The sequence below is a fragment of the Coptis chinensis genome, chromosome 8 (genome assembly GCF_015680905.1).
Source record: "Coptis chinensis isolate HL-2020 chromosome 8, ASM1568090v1, whole genome shotgun sequence".
Classification (NCBI taxonomy): domain Eukaryota; kingdom Viridiplantae; phylum Streptophyta; class Magnoliopsida; order Ranunculales; family Ranunculaceae; genus Coptis; species Coptis chinensis.
This window is the reverse complement of record NC_141463.1, coordinates 93,964,337-93,988,341: the sequence shown is the minus strand read 5'-3', so window position 1 is coordinate 93,988,341 and position 24,005 is coordinate 93,964,337. Positions and strand designations below refer to the sequence as shown.

The following is a 24,005-nucleotide window of genomic DNA, read 5'->3' as shown; positions in this document are numbered from 1 at the left end:
CAACAAGCTCATTGAGTCAGCAAGACCTTAATAAGATGATTTCAAAGGCAATATTAATGGAGATCTTGACAGGCAAGAAAAAAATTGAAGGCCGAAACGGAGGATTCACATTTGTAAATCAACCAAGTACACTTCAATTCCCAATGCTCCTATATATATTACTACACCACATACCTTTTAGTTTATACAATTCGCAAAGATAATTTCAAACCTGCAGGCACTTTTACATCATTTCCTACTCTTCAACCAATTGATGTCACTAAAAACGACAAGAAAAAAAAATCACACTTTCACCAACTTGAAAATGGTCGTGATTACCAAATTAATCTACAAGGCAACCAAATTATTCTACACGGCAAGACTAATGGAGATCTTGACAAGCAATGCTCCTATATATTACTACACCACATACCTTTTAGTTTATACAATTCGCAAAGATGATTTCAAACCTGCAGGCATTTACAGTTTTTAACTTTTACATCATCTTCCTACTCTTTAACCAATTGATGTCACTAACAAAATCTTCTATGGCCACCTCTGGAAATGAGACTGATCTTCACTCTCTAATCGCTATTAGAGATGGAATTGAAGGCGGCTTAAGCTCCTGGAACCAATCTTTCCATTTCTGTCAGTGGCAAGGCATTACATGCGGCAAGCGTCATCAAAGAGTCATAAGTTTGGATCTTTCCAGCCAGAGTTTGGTTGGATCGTTATCGCCTCATATTGGAAACCTCACTTTCCTAAGGTTCATCCGCCTATGGGACAATCAACTCTACGGTGAGGTTCCACAAGAAATTGGTCGGTTGTTTCGTCTTCAAAAACTCATTTTGTTAAATAACACTTTCGAAGGAGAAATTCCAGTCAATCTAACCCAATGTACAAAACTCAAGGTCGTTGACTTAGGTCGGAACAAATTGTCAGGGAATATTCCGGCAAAGCTTGGCTCATTGTCAAAGCTTGTATCCTTGTCCATTGGAAGATGCAATCTGACAGGAGTGCTACCTCCTTCTTTAGGTAATCTTTCGTCGCTTCAAAATTTCTCTACACGTGAAAATAATTTGGTTGGAAGTATTCCAGCCAGCTTTGGTAGACTGTCAAGCTTAAAAATCTTCTCTGTTGGATTTAATAGACTGTCTGGTGAGGTCCCTTCAACAATTTTCAACATCTCATCTTTGAATATCTTAGCAATTGTCGATAACGAATTTACTGGTAGTCTTCCACCAGACATGGGCATCACTCTTCCTAATCTGGTTAACTTCTTTGGGGGTGAAAATCAACTTTCTGGACTACTCCCAGTTTCATTAGCTAATGCTTCTAAACTTCAAATATTTGATATTTCAAAAAATAATTTCAAAGGTAAAGTTCCTAAGGATTTTCAATTCCCTCAAACTATCAAAATGATAAATTTTGAACGCAATCATCTAGGAACAGGAGAAGCTCATGATTTGAGTTTTATCACTTATTTGACCAACTCCAGTAATCTAAAGATATTGGTCTTAGACGAAAACAATTTTGGAGGTGTTTTCCCGAACTCTATTACCAATCTCTCCAACCAAATGGAGAGGTTGTATCTAGGACGCAATCAAATATCTGGAATTATCCCAGAAGGGATTGGGAACCTGGTCAATTTGTTTCTATTATGTCTCGATTTTAATAACTTTTACGGTAGTATTCCATATTCTGTTGGAAAACTTCATAGTTTACAGCTGTTAAGTCTATCCGGAAACAAATTGTCTGGACCGATTCCATCTTCTCTTGCAAACAATACTAAATTGAGTGAATTGTATTTAGAAATGAACAGACTTGAAGGAAACATTCCTTCCGGTCTTGGTGCTCTTAAATTGCAAAAACTGGAACTGGAACAAAACAACCTAAATGGTACCCTACCTAAAGAGATCTTTAATATTCCCACTCTGCTTTATCTTAACTTCTCTATGAACTCCTTAACTGGTTCCCTACCTTTAGAAGTAGGAAAACTAAAAAATCTTGTTGATATCAAGGTGTCTGGAAATAAGTTGTCTGGTTTAATTCCCAGTACTCTTGGTGAGTGTTTGAGTTTGGAAAATGTATACTTGAACGGAAATTTGTTTGAAGGGATAGTTCCTCAATCTTTGAGTTCCTTAAAGAATGTCCAAGGGTTGGATCTATCAAGGAACAACTTGTCTGGTGGAATTCCAAAATATTTAGAGAACTTTCGTTATCTTCAGCAGTTGGATCTATCCTTCAATAAACTTGAAGGTGAGGTACCAGTGAACGGAATCTTTAGAATTGCAAGAAATTTTTCAGTAGCTGGAAATTCTGATATCTGTGGAGGTATACGTGAACTGCAATTGCCACCATGCCGAATTAACAAATCTGAAAAGCAAGAAAAAAAAAGCAAGGAAGGTCGATCCTTCCAAAATAGCAATTGTGATCGGTCTGGCCGTGTTCATTCTTTTGGCATCATGTTCTCTAATATTTTACTTGAGAATAAAAAGTAAACTTAAAACGGCTTCTTCGCAATCATTCGGCGGATCGGCATTTTAAGGTCTCTTATGGAGATCTTTCTCCGAATCGGTGGATTTTCTCCGACTAATTTTTTGTTGGTTACGTGGTTTTGGTAGTGTGTATAAGGGAATGCTCAATCAATATGAAACCGTTGTTGCTGTTAAGGTGTTCAAACTTCAATTGAAAGGAGCTTCAAAGAGTTTCATAGCAGAGTGCGAATCATTTCGTAATATCCGCCATCGAAATCTTGTTAAGATTCTAACTTCTTGCTCTAGTGTGGATTATGAACGAAATGAATTCAAAGCACTAGTCTTTGAGTTCATGCCAAATGGAAGTTTAGAGAAGTGGCTGCATCAAGAGATCAGTGAACAAGATGAAGAATCGAATTTGAACCTATTTCAAAGACTAAATGTCGCGATTGATGTTGCTTATGCTCTTTGCTATCTTCATCACGAGTGCCACGTTTTGGTTATTCATCGTGATCTAAAGCCAAGCAATGTGCTTCTTGATAATGATATGGTCGCCCATGTTGGTGATTTTGGCTTAGCAAAGCTTCTTTCGGGATCAATAGAGAACTTGTATGATAATCAAAGTACCTCAACAGGAGTAAAGGGATCTATTGGCTATGCCGCTCCAGGTAGGAATTTCAATATCGGCATATTTTGATTTCAGTCCTTTTTCCAATTCATAAATGCATGAAATCAATATGTGGTATACTGCATTAGTTATAATCTTTCTATGTAGCCACATATTAGTGAAACTCAAATCCTTTCGCGTCTTTTTTCCCGTGTTAAGTTCCACACCATAACACCCCACTTGCACGAGCTAATTTAGGTACAGGAGGGCCTTGGATAGTTGGATGTTTAGCATAGTTATTTAGATATCTTAAAAGAGGAAAAAGGAATTGTTAGTGCGAATAAAAAGCTGTTAGAGAGAATAAAAACTATCAACTTGATCTAATTTCTTTTCAGTCCATGTTAGTCGAGTTAAAATTCAAAAGATTGAGGATGAATGAACTGTGGATGTGGTGGTAATTAAGCTAGTTTGGTTACTTTTATTAATATCTTAACTGACGATTGTGAGGACCTGTTCAATCTCTCTATAGTATAATGGATGTAAAGCATTACGGTATTACTAACATATTTCTTTTTCTTTTTTCGTTTTCTTTTTGCTGACCAATGGCTCTTAATATATATATATATATATATATATATATATATATATATTAAGAGCCATTATATATTTCATTTAAATGGTTTACTAAAAACTAGTGATTGATGTATATATTGTAGAATATGGTATGGGAGCTGATGCATCCATACAAGGTGACGTATACAGTTATGGAATTATGGTGTTAGAAATGTCCACAGGAAGGAGACCAACCGATGAGATGTTTAAAGACGGTTTAAACCTCCATAACTATGCTAGCAATGGTTTGCAGGATCAACTTTTAAAGATTGTAGATCCAATACTTCTATATGAAGGAGATGACACTTTAGGAGATACTAATACCATGAGAATCAGCAGTCACAGAAGAACAAAACTGCTAGAGTGCATGACTGCAATAGTCAAAATTGGGGTTGCATGTTCTGTGGAATCACCGTCAGAGAGAATGGATATTAGAGATGTCAGTAGAGAATTGAACGCTATCAGAAAAACATTTCTTGGTGCTAGGATTTACGAAGAACGTAATTGACTCCAACGACGGTTAAATGAAAGGTAAAATCTCATCTTTTACAAATAAATGATAAACTGAATATGAAAGAGGTAGAGGGAGCAGAAGAAATCAGTGTTTTGCTCTGTATTTATTCCTTCATTATTGTTCCTATGAGACATAGAACATTGTTTAGAAACATTTATAACTTGAGTAAAAAGGAAATTGAAGGCATATTCTTCATACATGTGTTAAAGGTTGTTTTCGAATAGGTCCATTCAACGCTTTGAAATATAACAATGTGACAAAAAAATCAAATAAAAGGGATCCACTACTTCCAATTAGGAATTCATTGGGTCCTTTAGGAATCGTCCCTAAAATTGCGAATTTTTTTTCGTTTTACTATTTAATAACTCATAATCAGATCCTGGTAAATAAATATTCGCTGCTTGACAATTTAAAAGAGACAAGATAGCGGTATAGGATATCCTACCAACCAGTATAGGATTGACAAGATAGCGGCCATATGCTCTACTTTTGTGAGGTGAAAGTTATTGGTGATTTTGTATCAATTTGGTTATTGTGCAATATTTGTTAAGAGTTATGACCAACTCAAATGGTTCCTTATCCTTGTAAAACTATGAAAATGTCCCTCCAATGGTCCTCCATACCCGTATTCCTCTATCTGCAACCGAATTTCGCAGTGTGCATATGCAACTAAATATGCAGAGTGGCTCAGGTCTGGCCTCAGAGGCGAGCAGACACCACTCCCAATGGAACACAATCCTTATCCGGCCACATGGACTTTAGTTCGAAAATTTTATCGTTTGAAACTTTGACTACACTAGATGCCACTCTCACTGGCCTGACGTCCAACACCAGAAGCCATTTCCAGTGGCGTCCCATACTCATAAGTTCTAACTGAGTCAGAACCATCCTATCGCTCATAACTGCATCCCTATCCACTGTAGAATGAGAATATAGGGGTGTATCCACTAAAACCACTGGAGTTGGTCTAATTGTTTGCAGATACTAAATGTGGTCTTCCTACTACTTGTAGGAAACATGAGCCTTACCACAAAGGAAAGACCTAAACATTCTACTTTTTTCTTGAATCACATGGGCGGCGTAGGACTTCCTCGAATTGGACTGTGGGCTTATTGTCTGAGCTCCTTCCGGAACTAATGTTCTAGACACTATGTCTATAGACGACTTTTACGATGAGTTTTTACCTTTATATCTCAGCAGTTTATAATGTATCCCGAAAGGGGATAATTATGTGTTGGTTTATGTATAACAATGAGATACTAGCTATAAAATTGTCATTCTTTTCTAAAATGTGCTGATTACAAATATGCATTACTATTGCATTGTACGTTGTTTGTCTTGGACTCTTACGTAAGGCCAATTTCCGCAGAACAAAATTCTGAACTAAAACTGAAGTGTTTTCACGGTTGTGGTTGTCTTGGACTCTTGGTACCAGAATCTCTTAAATGAACAAACGAAGAGGCAGCCACTGCACCACATTGAAACCATGTGACTCTACCACCTTTTAAACGCTACTTACCCTATTTAACAAAGTTGAACAGTGTCTGCAACTTCATTCAGCCACGCAAAGAAATCAAAGCTCTAGTCACTAGATATCAATCTGCGGGAAGATACATGTGTTGTTTTTATGTTATAAACCGACTAAGCAGAAGATGTGGCAGCTTTTCTAATGTTGCCAACAACTGGAAGTAGTCACAAAAGAGTGCAGAGTTGTTAGAGCTTGCCCTAATGATATATTGATATGAACTTGATGAGTATCATCTCAACAAGTGAGAAGAATGAAATGTAATAGAAAGAAGCTAATTACCCTCAACACTCTAGATACAGAGTGCTTGTGAGTACTCCTTTTCTTTTTATTGCTCAGTAAGAAAGAATATATTAACGAAAAGAAAAAGAGAAAAGAAAAATACAAGAGCTCTGGACCTCTAGACTCTAGTAAGCCTATCCAACTATGAAGACGCAAAAGGTTTGGCTCCGTGGAGACTTAAAAGTTCACTTGAATCTAAAGTAAGTACTATAGTGTAGTGGAAAAAATGTCTTGCTTATGCACTTGAATCTAATGAAATATGCTCATGTGGATGATGCAAAATGATTTATTAAGAAAATATATGGAGCAAAAACACCATATCATCATCTTTGTTTGACTCTTTCCTCTCCTTTCTCTATTCGTCCTCCAGAATCCAGATAAACCAGTTTTGAGTTCTACTCGACATTAGATTGAAAATGAATCTGACAAATTATTCTACACGGCAAGATTAATGGAGATCTTGACAAGCAAGACCAAGTACACCTCGCAATGCTCCTAATTCTATAATTTGCAAAGATGATTTCAAAGGCAATATTAATGGAGATCTTGATAGGCAAGAAAAAAAAAATGGAAGACCAACTACACGTCGCAATGCTCCTATATATTACTACACCACATACCTTTTAGTTTATACAATTCCCAAAGATGACTTCAAACCTGCAGGCATTTACAGTATTTAACTTTTACATCATCTTCCTACTCTTTAACCAATTGATGTCACTAACAAAACCTTCTATGGCCACCTATAGAAATGAGACTGATGTTCACTCTGATCGCTATTAGAAATGGAATTGAAGGCGGCTTAAGCTCCTGGGACCAATCTTTCCATTTCTGTCAGTGGCAAGGCATTAAATGCGGCAAGCGTCATCAAAGAGTCATAAGTTTGAATCTTTACAGCCAGAGTTTGGTTGGATCGTTATCGCCTCATATTGGAAACCTCACTTTCCTAAGGGTCATCGACCTGTAGCACAATCAACTCTACGGTGATATCCCACAAGAAACCGGTTGGTTGTCTCGTCTTCAAGAACTCCTTTTGTTCGATAACACTTTCGAAGGAGAAATTCCAGTCAATCTAACCCAATGTACTGAACTCGGGTACATTATTTTAAGTTAGAACAAATTTACAGGGAATATTCCGGCAGAGCAAACTCATTGTCAAAGCCTGAATCATTGAGTATTGGAAGAACCAATCTAACATGCAGGAATGCTACCCCCTTCTTTAGGTAATCTTTCATCCCTTCAAACCTTCCATGCAGATGAAAATGAATTTGTTGGATGTATTCCAGCCAGCTTTGGTAGACTGTCAAGCTTAATATACTTCGATGTTTCAGTTAATAGACTGTCTGGTGAGGTCCATTTAACAATTTTCAACATCTCATCCGTGAATCAATTAGGAATTGCTGTTAACCAATTTAGTGGTAATCTTCCACCAGACATGGGCATCACTCTTCCTAATCTCGCTGTTTTCTATGGGGCAGGAAATCAACTTTCTGGACTACTCCCAGTTTCATTAGCTAATGCTTCTAAACTCCAAGATTTTTATATTCCATAAAACAATTTCGAAGGACAAGTTCCTAAGGATTTTCAATTTCCTCAAACTATCGAATTGATAAATCTTGGACGCAATCATCTAGGAACAGGAGAAGGTCATGATTTGAGTTTTATCACTTATTTGACCAACTCCAGTAATCTAAAGATATTGGGCTTGAGTGGAAACAATTTTTTATTTTGATGTGTATAGATTTGACACATACCTATATATTACTCCTATATATTAGCACCACATACCTTTTAGTTTATACAATTAGCAATGATGATTTCAAACTTGCAGGCCATTTACATTATTAAACCCCGTCGTTCTCAACCCTTCAACTTCTTCTAGTTTATTACTACACCACATATATTACTAATGGAGATCTTGACAAGCAATGCTCCTATATATTAGTACATCACATACCTTTTAGTTTATACAATTCGCAAAGATGATTTCAAACTTGCAGGCATTTACATTATTAAACCCCGTCGTTCTCAACCCTTCAACTTCTTCTTCTAGTTTATTACTACACCACATATATTACTAATGGAGATCTTGACAAGCAATGCTCCTATATATTACTACACCACATACATTTTAGTTTATACAATCCGCAAAGATGATTTCAAACCTGCAGGCATTTACAGTATTTAACTTTTACATCATCTTCCTACTCTTTAACCAATTGATGTCACTAACAAAACCTTCTATGGCCACCTATAGAAATGAGACTGATCTTCACTCTCTAATCGCTATTAGAGATGGAATTCAAGGCGGCTTAAGCTCGTGGAACCAATCTTTCCATTTCTGCCAGTGGCAAGGCATTAAATGCGGCAAGCATCATCAAAGAGTCATAAGTTTGGATCTTTACAGCCAGAGTTTGGTTGGATCGTTATCGCCTCATATTGGAAACCTCACTTTCCTAAGGTTCATCAATTTAACACACAATATATTCTACGGTGAGATCCCACAAGAAATTGGTCGGTTGTTTCGTCTTCGAGAACTCTATCTGTTCGATAACACTTTCGAAGGAGAAATTCCAGTCAATCTAACCCAATGTACTGAACTCCGGTACATTAATTTAAGTTGGAACAAATTGTCAGGGAATATTCCGGCAGAGCTTGACTCATTGTCAAAGCTTGAAGTCTTGATTATTGAAAGAAACAATCTGACAGGAGTGCTACCCTCTTCTTTAGGTAATCTTTCGTCGCTTCAAGCCTTCTCCACAAATTATAATAAATTGGTTCGAAGTATTCCATCCAGCTTTGGTAGCCTGTCAAGCTTAAAAATCTTCTATGTTGGAGGTAATTTACTATCTGGTGAGGTCCCGTTACCAATTTTCAACAGCTCATCCCTGAATAAATTAGCAATTTCCGTTAACCAATTTAGTGGTAGTCTTCCAATAGACATGGGCATCACTCTTCCTAATCTCGTTGGTTTCTATGGTGGTGGAAACCAACTTTCTGGACTACTCCCAGTTTCATTAGCTAATGCTTCTAAACTTCAAATATTTGATATTGGAGATAACAAATTCAAAGGACAAATTCCTAAGGATTTTCAATTCCCTCAAACTATCGAATGGATAAATCTTGAACTCAATCAGCTAGGAACAGGAGAAGCTCATGATTTGAGTTTTATCACTTATTTGACCAACTCCAGTAATCTAAAGAATTTGGGCTTGGACCAAAACGATTTTGGAGGTGTTTTCCCGAACTCTATTACCAATCTCTCCAACCAAATGGAGGATTTGTATCTAGGAGGCAATCAAATATCTGGAATTATCCCAGACGGGATTGGGAACTTGGTCAATTTGTTTATATTATCTCTCGAGTCTAATAACTTTTCCGGTAGTATTCCTTCTTCAATTGGAAAACTTCATAGTTTACAGGGTTTAGATCTGTCAGAAAACAAATTGTCTAGACCGATCCCATCTTCTCTGGCAAACAATACTAAATTGATTAAATTGTTTTTAGGAAGGAACAATTTGGAAGGAAACATTCCTTCATGTCTTGGTGCTCTTAGCCCGATTGCAATTTTCGGTGCGGAAAAAACAACCTAAATGGTACCCTACCTAAAAAGAGATCTTTAACCTTTCCTCTTTGCTTTATCTTAACTTCTCTATGAACTCCTTAACTGGTTCCCTACCTTTAGTAGTAGGAAAACTAAAAAATCTTGTTGATATCAAGGCATCTGGAAATAAGCTGTCTGGTTTAATACCTAGTACTCTTGGTGAGTGTTTGAGTCTGGAAAATTTATACTTGGACGGAAATTTGTTTGAAGGGATAGTTCCTCAATCTTTGAGTTCTTTAAAGAATCTCCAAGAGTTAGATCTATCAAGGAACAACTTGTCTGGTGGAATTCCAAAATATTTAGAGAACTTTCCATATCTCCGGTGGGTTGAATCTATCATTCAATAAACTTGAAGGTGAGGTACCAAAGGAGCGGAATCTTTAGAATTGCAAGAAAATTTTCAATTCTTTGGGAATTCGATCTGTGGGGGGTATACACGAGGCTAACGCAATTGCTTGCCATGCCCAATTAAGAAATCTGAAAAACAAGGAAGGTCCAATCCTTCCAAGATCGCAATTTTGATCAATGTGGCAGTGTTCATTCTTTTGGCATCAGGTTCTCTAATATTTTACGTGAGAAGAAAAAGTGAACTTAAAACGGCTTCTTTACCATCGTTTAGTGATCGGCATCTCAAGGTCTCTTATGGAGATCTTTCTCAAACGACTGGTGGATTTTCTCCAGCTAATTTTGTTGGTTCAGGTGGTTTTGGCAGTGTGTATAAGGGAATGCTTAACCAATACTGAAAACCGTTGTTCTTTGTTAAGGTGTTCAAACTTCAATTGAGAGGAGCTTTAAAGAGTTTCGTGGCAGAGTGTGAATCATTGCGTAATATCCGCCATCGAAATCTTGTTAAGATTCTAACTTCTTGCTCTAGTGTGGATTACGAAGGAAATGAATTTAAAGCACTAGTCTTTGAGTTCATGCCAAATGGAGGTTTAGATAAGTGGTTGCATCAAGAGATTAGCGAACAAGATGAAGAATCGAATTTGAACCTAGTTCAAAGACTAAATGTCGCCATTGATGTTGCTTCTGCGCTTAGCTATCTTCATCACGAATGCCATGTTTTGGTTATTCATCGTGATCTAAAGCCAAGCAATGTGCTTCTTGATAATGATATGGTAGCGCATGTTGGTGATTTTGGTTTAGCAAAGCTTCTTTCGGAATCAATAGAGAACTTGCATGATAATCAGAGTACCTCAATAGGGATAAAGGGATCTATTGGCTATGCCGCTCCAGGTAGGAATTTAAAGATCAACATATGTTGATTTTAGTCCTTTTTCTAATTCATAAATGCATGAAATCAATATCTAGTATATTGCATTAGTTATAATTTTCTGGGCAGCCTCATTTTAGTGAAACTCAATTCTTTTTGCCTTTTTTTTCTCTAGTTAAGTTCGACGCCATTAACACCCCAGTTATAGGAGGGCCTTGGATAGTTGGATGTTTTAAGCTCCAAAGCTTATAGCATAGTTATTTAGATAGTCAATCGAAAAAAAATAGTTATGTAGATATCTTAAAAGAGAAAAAAGGAATTGGACATTAGTGCAAATGAAAAGTTGTCAGAGAATCTATTAACTTGATCTAATTACTTTTCAGTCCATGTTAGTTGAATTAAAATTCAAAAGATCGATGATGAACGAACTGTGGATGTGGTGGTAATTAAGCTAGTTTGGTTACTTTTATTAATATCTTAACTGACGATTGTGAGGACCTTTTTAATCTCTCTAAAGTAGAATCGATGTAAAACATTACGGTATTACTATTATATTTCTTCTTCTTCTTTTTTGTTTTCTTTTTGCTGGCCAATGGCTCTTACCATTTAAATGAAAATATATATATATATATATATATATATATATATATATATATATATATATATATATATATTTCATTTAAATGGTTTACTAAAAACTAGTGATTGATGTATATATTGTAGAATATGGTATGGGAGCTGATGCATCCATACAAGGTGTGGCGATATCTGATTATGGAATTATGGTGTTAGAAATGTCCACAGGAAGGAGACCAACCGATGAGATGTTTAAAGACGGTTTATGCCTCCATAACTATGCTAGCAACGGTTTGCAAGCTCAACTTATAAAGATTGTAGATCCAATACTTTTATCTGAAGGAGATGACACTTTAGGAGAGACTAATAGCATCAGAATCGGTAGTCATAGAAGAACAAAACTGCTAGAGTGCATGACTGCAATAGTCAGAATTGGGGTTGCATGTTCTGTGGAATCACCATCAGAGAGAATGGATATTAGAGATGTCTGCAGGGAATTGCACACTATCAGAGACACATTTCTTGGTACTACGATTTGCGTAGAACGTAACTGACTCCAATGACGGTTTAATTGAAAGGCTAAGTCATATCTCTTACAAATAAATTAAATAATTGAATGGGAAAGAGACAGATAGAGCAGAAGAAGTCAGTGTTTTGCTTTGTAATTTTTCCTCCATTTATGTCCTATTCTCCTTCCATCACTGAAGTTTTCATTTAACGGTCGTTTGTTTGCGATTTCTTTCCTATGTTGAAAAAAATTGTTTGGTTTCTTTCTTTCTCTTTTAAAAAAAAGTTGTTGATGAGATCAATCCTTCCATTTAGTAGTTGAAACATTTTTATGATTAAAATTGTATGAAGCATTGATTGTAAATTTATGAAACATTAAAAAAATAGTACTTTTATTTATATGTTTTGTGAAGCTAATGGACTCTAATAATTCTTGGTTACCATGTGAGGTTAGTTCAAACTGTTATTACTATGTTAATTTGTTTCCCCAAAACAGGAGCTGCCACGTCGGTCTTATATATATATATACATTTCATGACGACCTTGGAATATTTTCGCTAATCTAAACCATTGCAATTGATATTCCATAGATGCACATTCTAGGTTTGTCAAATCTATTGCTTACATTTTATTGTACAGAATCTATTGCTTCGAGATGCACATTTACTGTATTGGAATATATTCATTGGGTAAAAATTGCGTGACATCTGCAGTTAGCATTTGGGAGGTACATTCAGAATAGTTACATGTGATTCAGTATGTAATGTATTGCATTGTAGATTGTTGCGGCGCATGATTATTATAGGATGTTCACGCTAGATGTTAAGCACGTCAAAAAAACCTTAAACTAAGGACTTACAGTTGAGTAGAGAAAGAGTGAAAAGGAGCTGCAAGAGGCTCAAAATGGATGAAAATATGTAAGTGAATAATTCATTCATTCTCTTGCAATTATCTTTTATGCTTTGGACTGAGTTGGTACCTTATTCAAAATGTATTTTACGCTTATTGAGCTGGTAAGGATTTTAGGGGCATTGTTTTGTGGTACTTTCAGTATTGTTATTAAATTTGAAGTTTATTTTGAATATTTTTGTGGTTGAATTTCTTGTTCCCAAATTTTATTGATTCAGCTGAATAGCTGAATTTTTCCTTTATATGTTTTCAACATTTCATGGTTGATATTGGAAGGCAATGTATGACCCGGTGTCCTTAGTCACTATCCAGATTGACTTTTAGCATAAGAGGCGTGTCATGTGTATCATCTTTGACATAAAATTCTGAAGTTTCATGCAATTTTGTCGTAAATATTGTTATCATTCAAATTAAATACACTAGAGGCCACCTCAGGGTATGTGTGTTATTTGTTAAAGCTGTTGGTTGAATTTGATTTCATTTTCGAGTATTTCGGCATTTGAGGTGGATTATACCATCTCTTCGACATCTGAGAACTCATTTAATTGTTTCAGCTCCATCTGTCATGGTCTTTAAGAATTCCATAATTTATATCTCAGTTCTTAATTAATGAATTTGTGTTTTAGAATTTAGAAGAGTGTAAAGTGCGAGGATTTTCATGTCGTTTTTTGCTCCACTTCGCAGTTTTCAACTCAGGTTCCAATTAGGCTCATTCCAGGGACTGATTTTGTAAACAAAACTCCTCTTTAAAGATCTCTTTACCTACAGACTGAGTTTTTGTTTTTTCTATGATGTCTTTATTTGGTTCCATGCTTATGTACTTTTGTATTATTGCTTACTCAGGGGCGAATGTGTATTTCATCTTGTGCTTTAGTAGATTGGTTTGATATACTTGCTTCTCTTTGAATATAGTCGGGTCTCACATGATTTGATTGAAGTCTTCAGTCGTTTGTCAGTTAACAGAAAAGCTTTGATATACTCGCAATATTTTATTAAACTAAAAAATTGTGAGCGTTTTATACAGCATGTATTTAAAAAGTGAGATACTACTGAAACTTTATCTCACAATTACTACGGAATCACTTACATTAATTAACAAATCTAAATCAGCATAAGTAGCAAATTCATAGTAGTAAGATGACGAATATTATCTAAGTAGTTTTTATTGAAGTTTTTACTCCCTTGGGTGTTAGGTGTGGATTTGACATTACCTAAGTAGTAAGATCATGAATATCATTACAAGTTAATTTTATGTCATTACAAGATCATGAATATCATTGAGGGCCTAAATGACTATGCATGTTTATCAACATCTCATGCCCCAAACAATTTCAATAATGTTGGACGAAAATGGACAACCGTAGAACCATGACTATTTTCTCTATACAAAGATGTAAGAGCTTGTGACTAATTATTGCTTCCGAGTCATGCTTATCCTCATACGATGGTCTAGGACTAAAGACCTTTGACCTAAAACCTCATTATTGTTTCTCCAGCCAAAACATCCACAAATCTTTCATGTAGCGACCTGATTGGTTATCCTTTTCTACTCTTTATGTTTTTGTTTGTCTCACTCTTATGTTTGGCATTAGACATAATGGTTATCTAGAAAGAGGCTAAGTTTGATCTGCACTGTTGCATATTTGGATGACACCTCATGTTTTTTTTATGTTGAAAACATGTTTCTCCAATCTGTGGGATGTTCATATCTGGTTTAATATACATTTGCAGTTGCATAGATTCGAGATTCATATTGATCATAATTTTTAGTTTGTTGGACCATAGTATTTGAAGAGTTCACCAGTTCTTTTTTGAGCACTTAATTTTTTGATGGATTTCTTTATTAAAAGGATTGTAAAGCAATAATTAGGGTGAAGTTTATTTCTTTGATTTTGCAGATCCTTCCTTGAACATCCTTCCTTGAGCATCTGGACTTTGTGATCTTATATTTTCTTAATTTGTACCATTCTACTTTGATATAGCCAGTTTCGACACGGTTTCGCAATTTTGGAATTAACTTCTCTGACAAGTCATTTGTATATTTAGCAGGTCTTCAGGTAAGTTGGTTCTATAACTACTTCATGGTTTTTCCTTTTTATCAATTTCTAGGCTGGCTCGACATGAATTAGTTTTGCTCTCAGCTAAATGCTAACTGTACTTTTACTGTCACCTCACAACTCCTTTTCTCATCGTGGAAAAGATCTATTCTGCCAGGCATATGTGGTGTTCTTGCGGGTCTTCTCTATCGTTCGAATATTTTCGGCATACGACGCATCAAGGTAAGTTTTTAGTTTTCCAATTGTTCATAACCTTGTTTAGATAATTTAGCTGGGCATGTTCTTATATGGCAGTAGAAAGATTACTTAGATTTCACTAGTAGGCTAGTAGCTAGCTTACTAGTATCAAAGGGGGTTCTTCTTAATATAGCACACCGGCCAGCATATCCCTAGATTCTCTAGATTTGTTTGTATTCCATTCCAAAATAACCTAGAGAATATCTTGTAAATATCCTAGAAGATATATTGTAATATCTTGTAAATATCATTTGCTATTCTATAAAAAGGGACATAGGTATCTCAAGGAGAATACCGATTCCCAATATTCTTGAGTCTATGACATGGTATCGGACCCCTTGTTTTTTTTTAAAAAAAAAAGAAAAAAAAAAAGAAACATTTTTTCTTGTTTTCGTTTTCTTAGCGTTGCGTGGTTTCGTTTTCTTGGTATTGTGGTTGAGCCTTTCACGACAGTCTAGGTGGGGTTTTGTTTTCTTGGCGTTATTGTATTTTCTCAATCTGTCTTGTGAGAAAAGTGTTTTTATTTGCATTTGGCTCACTGGGAAGAACTATTCTGCCTGGACCTTTCAATTCGCGTTATTTGTAAAGGGAAAGGAGCTTCTTGGGCATCTGGATGGCATTACTGCTGCCCCTGATGCTGTGAAAGAACCGGCCAAATTCACTTCTTGGGATACCAAAGATGCCAAAATTATGTCTTGGATCCTTGGATCTGTGGAACCCCAGATTCTCCTAAACGCAAGCCTACAAGATGTTCTTTCATGCAATGTGGACTTACTTGAAGACCATCTACCATCGTCCTATAATATCGCCGCCCGGTTTCAAATTTTGAATTTGAAATGGATAACTACTCTCAAGGTGCGTTGTCCATTGAAGAATTTTATTCTGGTTTTTCCAATTTGTGGGCAGAATATTCAGATATTATTTCTGCGACTCTTCCTACTAATGGGTTGGATATTGTTCAACAAGTACATGAGATTAGCAAAATGGATCGAGTTTCTTATGAAACTTAGGTCAGAATTTGAACTCGCGGAGGTCTCGGTTAATGAACAGAGATCCCGTTCCTTCTTTGGTTGTGTGTTTGGGGATTTATTTCGTGAAGAACGAGGACTACTCACTGGCCTCTATGGAACAGCTTTGTTGTCACTCCTCGTGTCGCCTATAGTGCTCAACATCGATCCAAGAGATGGGATCCACCACTACTCAATGCTTCAAATTGTAAGGATTTTGGACACATAGCCAAAAATTGCACTAAGAAGTTTTGCAACTATTGTAAGGAGTCTGGTCACATCATCAGTGAGTGTCGGATCCGGCCACCAAGAAGGAAGGATACTGCTTATTCTGCGGTTGCTAATTCTGGTTCCCCTGCTCCTATTGTTCATGCTCATGCTGCCACATCCTCACCTCTCTCAGGATATGTTACACCAAATTGTTTCTGCACTCTCGGCTTTAGGCTTCTCAGGTAACAAAAAATCATCCTCTCAACCTTGGTATCTCGATTCGGGGGCTTCCAATCATATGACAAATAATTCAACTTCTCTTCAGAATCTCAAATCCTATGTTGGTCCTCTTAAAATTCACACGGCAAATGGTAGCTCTCTACCTATTACTGCTGTGGGTGACATTTCTCCCATTATAAAAAATGTCTTGGTTTCTCCCCAATTATCTACGAATCTGATTTCTGTTGGTCAGCTTGTTGATAATAATTGTAATGTGATTTTTTCTTCGTCTGGTTGTGTGGTGCAGGATCAAATGTCACAGGAGACAATTGTGAAGGGTCCTAAGGAGGGGCGATTGTTTCCATTGGTCATACATCCCCAATCTAGTTCTTTCATTCCTGCATGGTCTTCTTTTTGTACTAGATCTAATTTGCGTCCTGAGGATTGGCATGGCATAGGGCCTAGGCCATCCTAATCCTCTGGGTACTTCATACATTGTTTCAATCTGGTTTTCTATACAATAAAACTCGTTTCCCTTGATTCGTTGTCTTTGATTGTTCTTCTTGTAAACTAGCTAAGAGCAAAAGTCTACCTTTTTCTCATCTGGGTTCACATGCTTCTCGACCCTTTGATATTGTGCATAGTGATGTATGGGGATTTCTCCTGTCATCTCTTATGCACAATACAAATATTTTGTAATCTTCATTGATGACTATAGTAGGTTTACTTGGCCGGATTTATTTCTTGCGTGCTAAAAGCGAGGTTTTCTCAATCTTTTAAAATTATCTTGCACTCATTAACAATCAATTCAATTCCTCTATCAAGAGTCTTCGATCCGATTCGTGAGGCGAATATCGTCAAATGAGTTTCAACACTTTCTTCAAGAACGAGGCATTCTTTCTCAGCGATCTTGTCCGGCTACTCCACAACAAAATGGAGTGGGTGAACGTGAAAACGAACATCTTCTTGACATGGTTGGGTTTTACTTCTAGAATCCTCGTTCCTCCTCGTTTTTGGTGTGAAACTTTATCTATCTTTGTTTATCTCATAAATAGACGCCTACTCCCGTGCTTGATAATGTTTCACCATATTTTTCGTTTATTTGGGAATCATCCTCGTTATTCTAATCAAAGATACATTTGGTTGTGTTTGTTTTGTTCATCTTCCCCGCGATGAAAGAACTAAGCTTTACGCTCAACTGTGAAATGTGCATTTCGGGTTATAGTTCTCATCGAAAGGTTTTTATGTTATGATCCCCGACGCTCATCGTTTACGCATTTCACGACATGTTGTTTTCTTTGAAAATCAAAAGTTTTTTCTCTCTCATGCGGATCCTGCGCCTTCTATATATTCTATTCTTCCTGATTTTTCCACCCCTGCTAAACCTACAAATCGATTTCAGCCAGGTCTAGTTTATACTAGACGCTCTCGCCCCTTGGTTACTCCTTCTCTGGACCCTCCTGATTCTCCTGTGACGATTGATCCGGCACCCTCTCTGGCAGTTGTTCCTAGACGATCTACCCGAGTTTCTCATTCTCCTGATTGGTATGGTTTTTCCTCACATATTTCCATGACTGCCACTCTCTCCTCTATTTCCATTCCTAATTCTTATAAACAAGTGGCACATGAATGTTGGCAACAGGCCATGCGGTGAACTTCGATGCACTTGAGCAAAATCAAACATGGGATGTAGTACCTTGTCCTTCCTTGGTGAATCCTATTGGTAGTAAGTGGGTGTTTTCTGTTAAGCTTCGCTCTGATGGTTCTTTGGAACGTTACAAAGCTCGATTAGTAGCCCTGGGCAACCGACAAGAGTATGGCATAGATTATGATGAGACATTTGCCTTTTGTTGCCAAGATGACTATAGTTCGGGTTCTTCTTGCCTTGGCTGCCTCACATTCTTGGCAGTTACACCAAATGGATGTTAAGAATGCTTTCTTGCATAGGGATCTTAAGGAAGAGATTTACATGAAATTTCCTTCTGGTATGACACTTCCTACCCCTAACTCCGTTTGTAAGCTGAAACGTTCTTTGTATGGTCTTAAGCAGGCTCCCAGGGCATGGTTTGAAAAGTTTTGCAGCACACTACTCGGGTTTTCATTTACCCAAAGTCAATATGATGCATCCTTATTTTTTCACAAGAGTAAAGATGGCATGGTCTTTCTATTGGTGTATGTGGATGATATTATCATCTCGGGTTCAGAAGTGACACTTATTACGAAGCTGCAACAATATTTACATACAGTATTTCAGATGAAAGATCTTGGGGCACTCACTTATTTTCTTGGTTTAGAGATTCGCTCTCAACCACATGGGTTGTTTCTTAATCAACACAAGTATACACAAGATCTAGTCCACCTTGCACGGCTGGAAGACACCACTTCAGTTGATACTCCTCTTGAAGTGAATGTAAAATTAAGAAAGGAAGAGGGTGACCTTCTTGATGATCCTACCTTATATCGACAATTAGTAGGAAGCCTAATTTATCTCACTATTACTAGACGACATTTCTTATGCGGTTCATAACAAGTTAGCGTGTTTATGCCTTCACCCACGACATCTTCACATGGTAGCCGTTCGTCGGATTTGTACGGTATCTTTTGGGGACTCCCCATCGGGATTATTTTTTCCACATGGCAAAGCACTCAATCTAGTATCATACGTTGATGCTGACAAGGTGATGTCGATTCTCGACGATCTACAACCGATTGGGAGGATGGTGTTTTTTGGTGATTCGCTTATTTCATGGAAATGTAAGAAACAAGATTGTGTGTCAAAATCATCTATCAAGCTGAATATCGGGCCATGTCGGTCCTCCTTTCGAAGTGGTCCGCCGTGGGATTCTCTCCGAGTTAGGTTTTCCTCAAACCAACCCAACTCCCCTCCATGGCGATAATACTAGTGCTATACAGATTGCTGCAAATCCAGTGTTTCGTGAGAGAACAAAACATATAGAGGTTGATTGTCATTATATCCGCGATGCCTATGAAGAAAAGGTTATTACTCTGCCTCACATTCCTACCAAACATCAGGTCGCTAATATTTTTACTAAGGCAATGACAAGACAACGACATCAGTTCCTTGTTAGCAAATTGATGCTTGTTGACTCACCAACATCAATTTGAGGGAGGGTATCAAAGGGGGTTCTTCTTAATATAGCACACCGGCCAGCATATCCCTAGATTCTCTAGATTTGTTTGTATTCCATTCCAAAATAACCTAGAGAATATCTTGTAAATATCCTAGAAGATATATTGTAATATCTTGTAAATATCATTTGCTATTCTATAAAAAGGGACATAGGTATCTCAAGGAGAATACCGATTCACAATATTCTTGAGTCTTTGACAACTAGCACTTCATTGAATGGAGCAACAATTTCAGTCATTCAAACTATTTTATACAGAAGATCTATTAAGTCAAGCTGTACTCATAAAATATTTTGATAATGCAGCTAATTGTAATTTTCTAGTTATCAGGATTGAAGAAAACATGACTGCAGAAAAAACGGTACTATAGATAGTTATAGATCATCTTATGGAGCTTCTTTTTCTTTTTCTAAATGTGCGATTTTATGTTATACCATAGACACACCATACTTTGAGAATAATCCATGTCGGACATGTATTCACGTGTCCGTGTTGGACACATATTGCATGTGATATACCTCAATTTTTTATATTACCCCAATATTTTTGCTGTGTCAGAGACTTCGTATCCATGTTGGATACGGACACACCTATCTGTCTCAATGTAACTTAGCTTCAAACAATATACATAGGTCTCTCTCTCTCTTGATAGGTTAAGACACTATGGTTCCAACGTGTGTTGTAGAGCATTCAGCTTTTAATCAAAGTTTTCGCCTCATGCCATGCTTACCTCAATATGGCTAAATGGTGTTTTTTGTCCAGAAACCAAGTCATGATACTGTTGGCTTCAGAAAAGAAGTAGAAGGCATCACAATCGATTTAGCTCTCCAATGGTAAGATATTTATATCCATCATTCTAAGGTCTGATTCAGACTTTAGGTGTTCAGATGCATATTCAGATACAGTGCTTGGATATGCTAATAGCATAAGAACAGTTGATGGTGGTGCACATATCGATGGTGTCAAAGCTTCATTGACAAGAACACTCAATAACCTTGGGAAGAAGTCGAAACTTATCAAGGTACCCCCCTCAGTTTATATCTCCCAATCATCTTTTGTCAATAACTTTTTTATTACAATCCCTATGTTATTTAAATTTGGCCACCATTTTTCAACATATGTCTCTAAAACTCATTCTGCACTGTATGTATTTACTGTAAGCTATGATTGAATCCCTTTATATTTCATTGGCCCAACCAGAATTTCGAGGCAGCTGTGGTTAATGATTGCATGATGTCACCACTTGTATTAATAGCCAAGTAAGATCAGTGATATGGACAGGGTTTTCTTTGTTGCAATCAAATTTTCTCAATATTTAGGTAATCAAATGATGAGAGCTTCAACTTACATAAAGTGAATGTTGCATGTCCCTGGGACGTCATAGACTCATAGTGAAGCAGATGGACTAATAAACTAAAATGGCAAACCTAACATAAAATTTAGTATTCCTAGGCTAAGTACTGATTGAATTTGTTTTAATTTTTGAATTCCAACTAAGGGGTTGATTAAAATTTCAGAAAAAACAAAAACTGAATAACTAATTTTATGTCTATCACCTTTCTCTGGTATGTTCTTGAGTACAATTAATGTTTTTGGTTTGTGGTTTGTACTATTCCAGGAAAAGGACATTAGCTTGAGTGGAGAACAGGTAAGGGAGGGATTAACATGTGTAATCTCTGTAAAGGTCCCAAACCTGGAGTTTGAAGGGCAAACTAAGGTGCGTGTTGTTTCGTTGTTTTATTCAATAGATTATTCATGCATATAATCTTCAACCAAAATGTATATTCATTTCTTACATGGTGATGAAACTTCTCACTTGCTCGCTTGAGATCATCATTTCTTATTTGACTTTCCTCTTCTTTTCGATTCTAAAAGACAAGGTTGGGTAACCCAGAAGTGGTCGATCAATCGGTACAAGAGTATCTCACCGAGTACTTAGAACTACATCCAGATATACTAGATTTGATTCTCTCCAAATCTTTAAATGCTCTTAAGGTAGCTTTCTATAAAAGTGTTTTTACTAATTTTTTGAAGCTCAATTAGCGGTACCCTTTGTTTGATGCATTATATGGTATTTCCTTATTTAGGCAGCTCTGGCAGCCAAGAGAGTGTTCTAAAATCATCTTCTCTTCCTGGAAAGTTCTACAGATCCTGCAGAATCTGGTATGCTCTGCTTCCTCTACTCTACTCGCTCATGATTACTGTTCTACGATGAGGATGATAAATGTGTGATAAATGTCAAGGATGATTTGAACAGTTAATAGATTGACTAGGATGAGTGATAATTATGATGATCAATCTGATTGGCTGAAAATTTTATTTCCTTCAGAAGTTGGATACATGAATGTTATATCCTTCATAAATGCCACAGGGGAAATTATTGGTATTAGAGTAAGCTATTTCAGTCTAAGCCTGATTTAAAAACAAATCATTCAACTGATGAATGATCATAAAATTATAACTACCTTTGTGCTTGTTAATCATGGGGTACTTGTTACATTTGATGGTGTCTTCTTATGAAAAATATATTTATAAATTGTCCATACATTCTAATAGAGATCTTTATAGTTGAAGGCGATTCAGCTGGTGGTAGTGCAAAACAAGGTCGTGATAGGCGCTTCCAGGTGAACTCTAAGTTACTCTTTGCAAGTGTTTCATAATTAATTGTTACCATCATCCTGCATTAGTGTAAAAGTTACTCCCTCGTAAAGTTGTGTCGAAAGTTTGCAACTAAATTTAGTTGTAGCGAATATTGTTTTGTTAAATTTTACGATTTTAATCTCGTTATTCTATAGTTTTAGCTCTTGTGGAGTTCTTGGCCTTGTTTCAAAATCCAACTCTTCAGTTAGAAGTTTTAATTTAAAACATATTCTTGAAAGAAAGAGAAAAATGCATTACAAGTCTTTCTGTCCTTCCCAAGATAGCGGAAAGAAGAGCCCAAAAGGTTAGAGGGATTTTTTTTTTTTTTTTTTTTTTTTTTTTTGATAATAAGGTTAAAGAGAAAATTTGAGGAATAGTTAGAGATTCGATATGTGCAAATTAATTGAAATATTTATGTAAAGACAAGACATTGTCATAACTCATAACACATTCCCAGTTGCCGATGTTTATGTTGAGAATGGAACTATAGTCATTGTGCAACCTAACATCAATGTGATAAGGTTATTTTAGTTAGTGCGCCTTTGGGAATGTGTTTTATTAGTAAGACACCACTGCATTTGCATAACTTAGCAATGATTTGTTGATTCACTGCAACTAGTGTACATCACAACACATGTAAAAATTATTAAAATGAATTCCACATGGATCTAATTTAGTTTGCATTTTACAGGTTGGTGATGATGTAACTATTCTCGTCGCAACTGGGAAGTATGCCATGCTCGGTGAATCTTTTGTCTTTTTGAACTTTGCCGTACAGGAGAAATAGTTGACTATTATTAACTTTTATAGCAGAAATTTAGATGTTATATTGTTCTAGTCAGAACTTTGCTATAGCTATATATATGGACATGAGGTGTACGTCCTATGTATAATACGTTACCAGAGAATTGATGTTGTCGTCTTTCCTACATGTGGTCCTCCTTATACTCTATACATGTAAACCAATGAGTTGTACTTTGTATATATTAAAAGGGTTTTAGTCCCCTTATGTCTGGTCAGCACAATCAATCTACAAAATTATGTACTTCAAAATTAAATTTTAACATGATAAAGTTTGGAAATATTTATTTCTGATGAGACCAGGAGGTATCGACCAGCACACACACCTGGGGATGGAGTTCATGGGTACTGAGACTATTGATGATTTCTTCAGTGGTCAGGCTGCTACGTTAGCTGGGGGAACAACAATGCACATTGATTTTGTTATACCAGTAAATGGAAGTCTATCTGCAGGATTCAAAGCTTATACAAAAAAAGCCCAAAGATCATGTATGGATTATGGTTTCCATATGGCCATCACAAAGTGGGATGAAGTAGTTGCAAGAGACATGAAGATCATGGTCAGGGAAAAAGGTTGGCATGGTTAGCTGTTAGAGTGTACTTTTGATTTTCGTCACCATTCTTATGTTGAAGCACCAGTGCTGGATAATCTACCTTTCTTTCCCTTGATTACACCATCTGAAGGTTCCATTTCTGACTTGTAGGTATAAACTCTTTTAAGTTCTTTCTTGCCTACAAAGGGTCTCTTATGATCAGCGATGAACTTCTTCTGCAAGGCTTGAAAAAGTGCAAGTCTCTTGGTGCCTTGGCCTTGGTTCATGCAGAGAATGGACATGTTGTTGCTGAAGGGAAGTGAAGGATGATAGATCTTGGCATCAC

At 36.6% G+C, this 24,005-nt stretch overlaps 2 protein-coding genes across 2 annotated transcripts; both read left to right on the top strand.

Annotated features, from left to right (window-relative positions):
• The first annotated feature begins 213 nt into the window (after nucleotides 1-213).
• Nucleotides 214-15,084, top strand: LOC147484568 (uncharacterized). Its single transcript, XM_086579767.1, has 5 exons — nucleotides 214-2,385; nucleotides 7,199-8,726; nucleotides 12,610-12,813; nucleotides 14,704-14,862; nucleotides 15,006-15,084. Exons 1-2 carry the CDS (start codon nucleotides 438-440, stop codon nucleotides 7,546-7,548), a joined length of 2,298 nt encoding a protein of 765 aa, XP_086435893.1. The 5' UTR covers nucleotides 214-437; the 3' UTR covers nucleotides 7,549-8,726; nucleotides 12,610-12,813; nucleotides 14,704-14,862; nucleotides 15,006-15,084.
• LOC147484567 (putative LRR receptor-like serine/threonine-protein kinase At3g47570) lies at nucleotides 2,597-23,989 on the top strand. The gene is made up of 5 exons (XM_086575646.1): nucleotides 2,597-3,124; nucleotides 3,780-4,206; nucleotides 23,017-23,097; nucleotides 23,430-23,699; nucleotides 23,831-23,989. The coding sequence occupies exons 1-2, from the start codon at nucleotides 2,617-2,619 to the stop codon at nucleotides 4,181-4,183; spliced, it is 912 nt and encodes a 303-aa protein (XP_086431772.1). The 5' UTR covers nucleotides 2,597-2,616; the 3' UTR covers nucleotides 4,184-4,206; nucleotides 23,017-23,097; nucleotides 23,430-23,699; nucleotides 23,831-23,989.
• The last annotated feature ends 16 nt before the right edge of the window (nucleotides 23,990-24,005 follow it).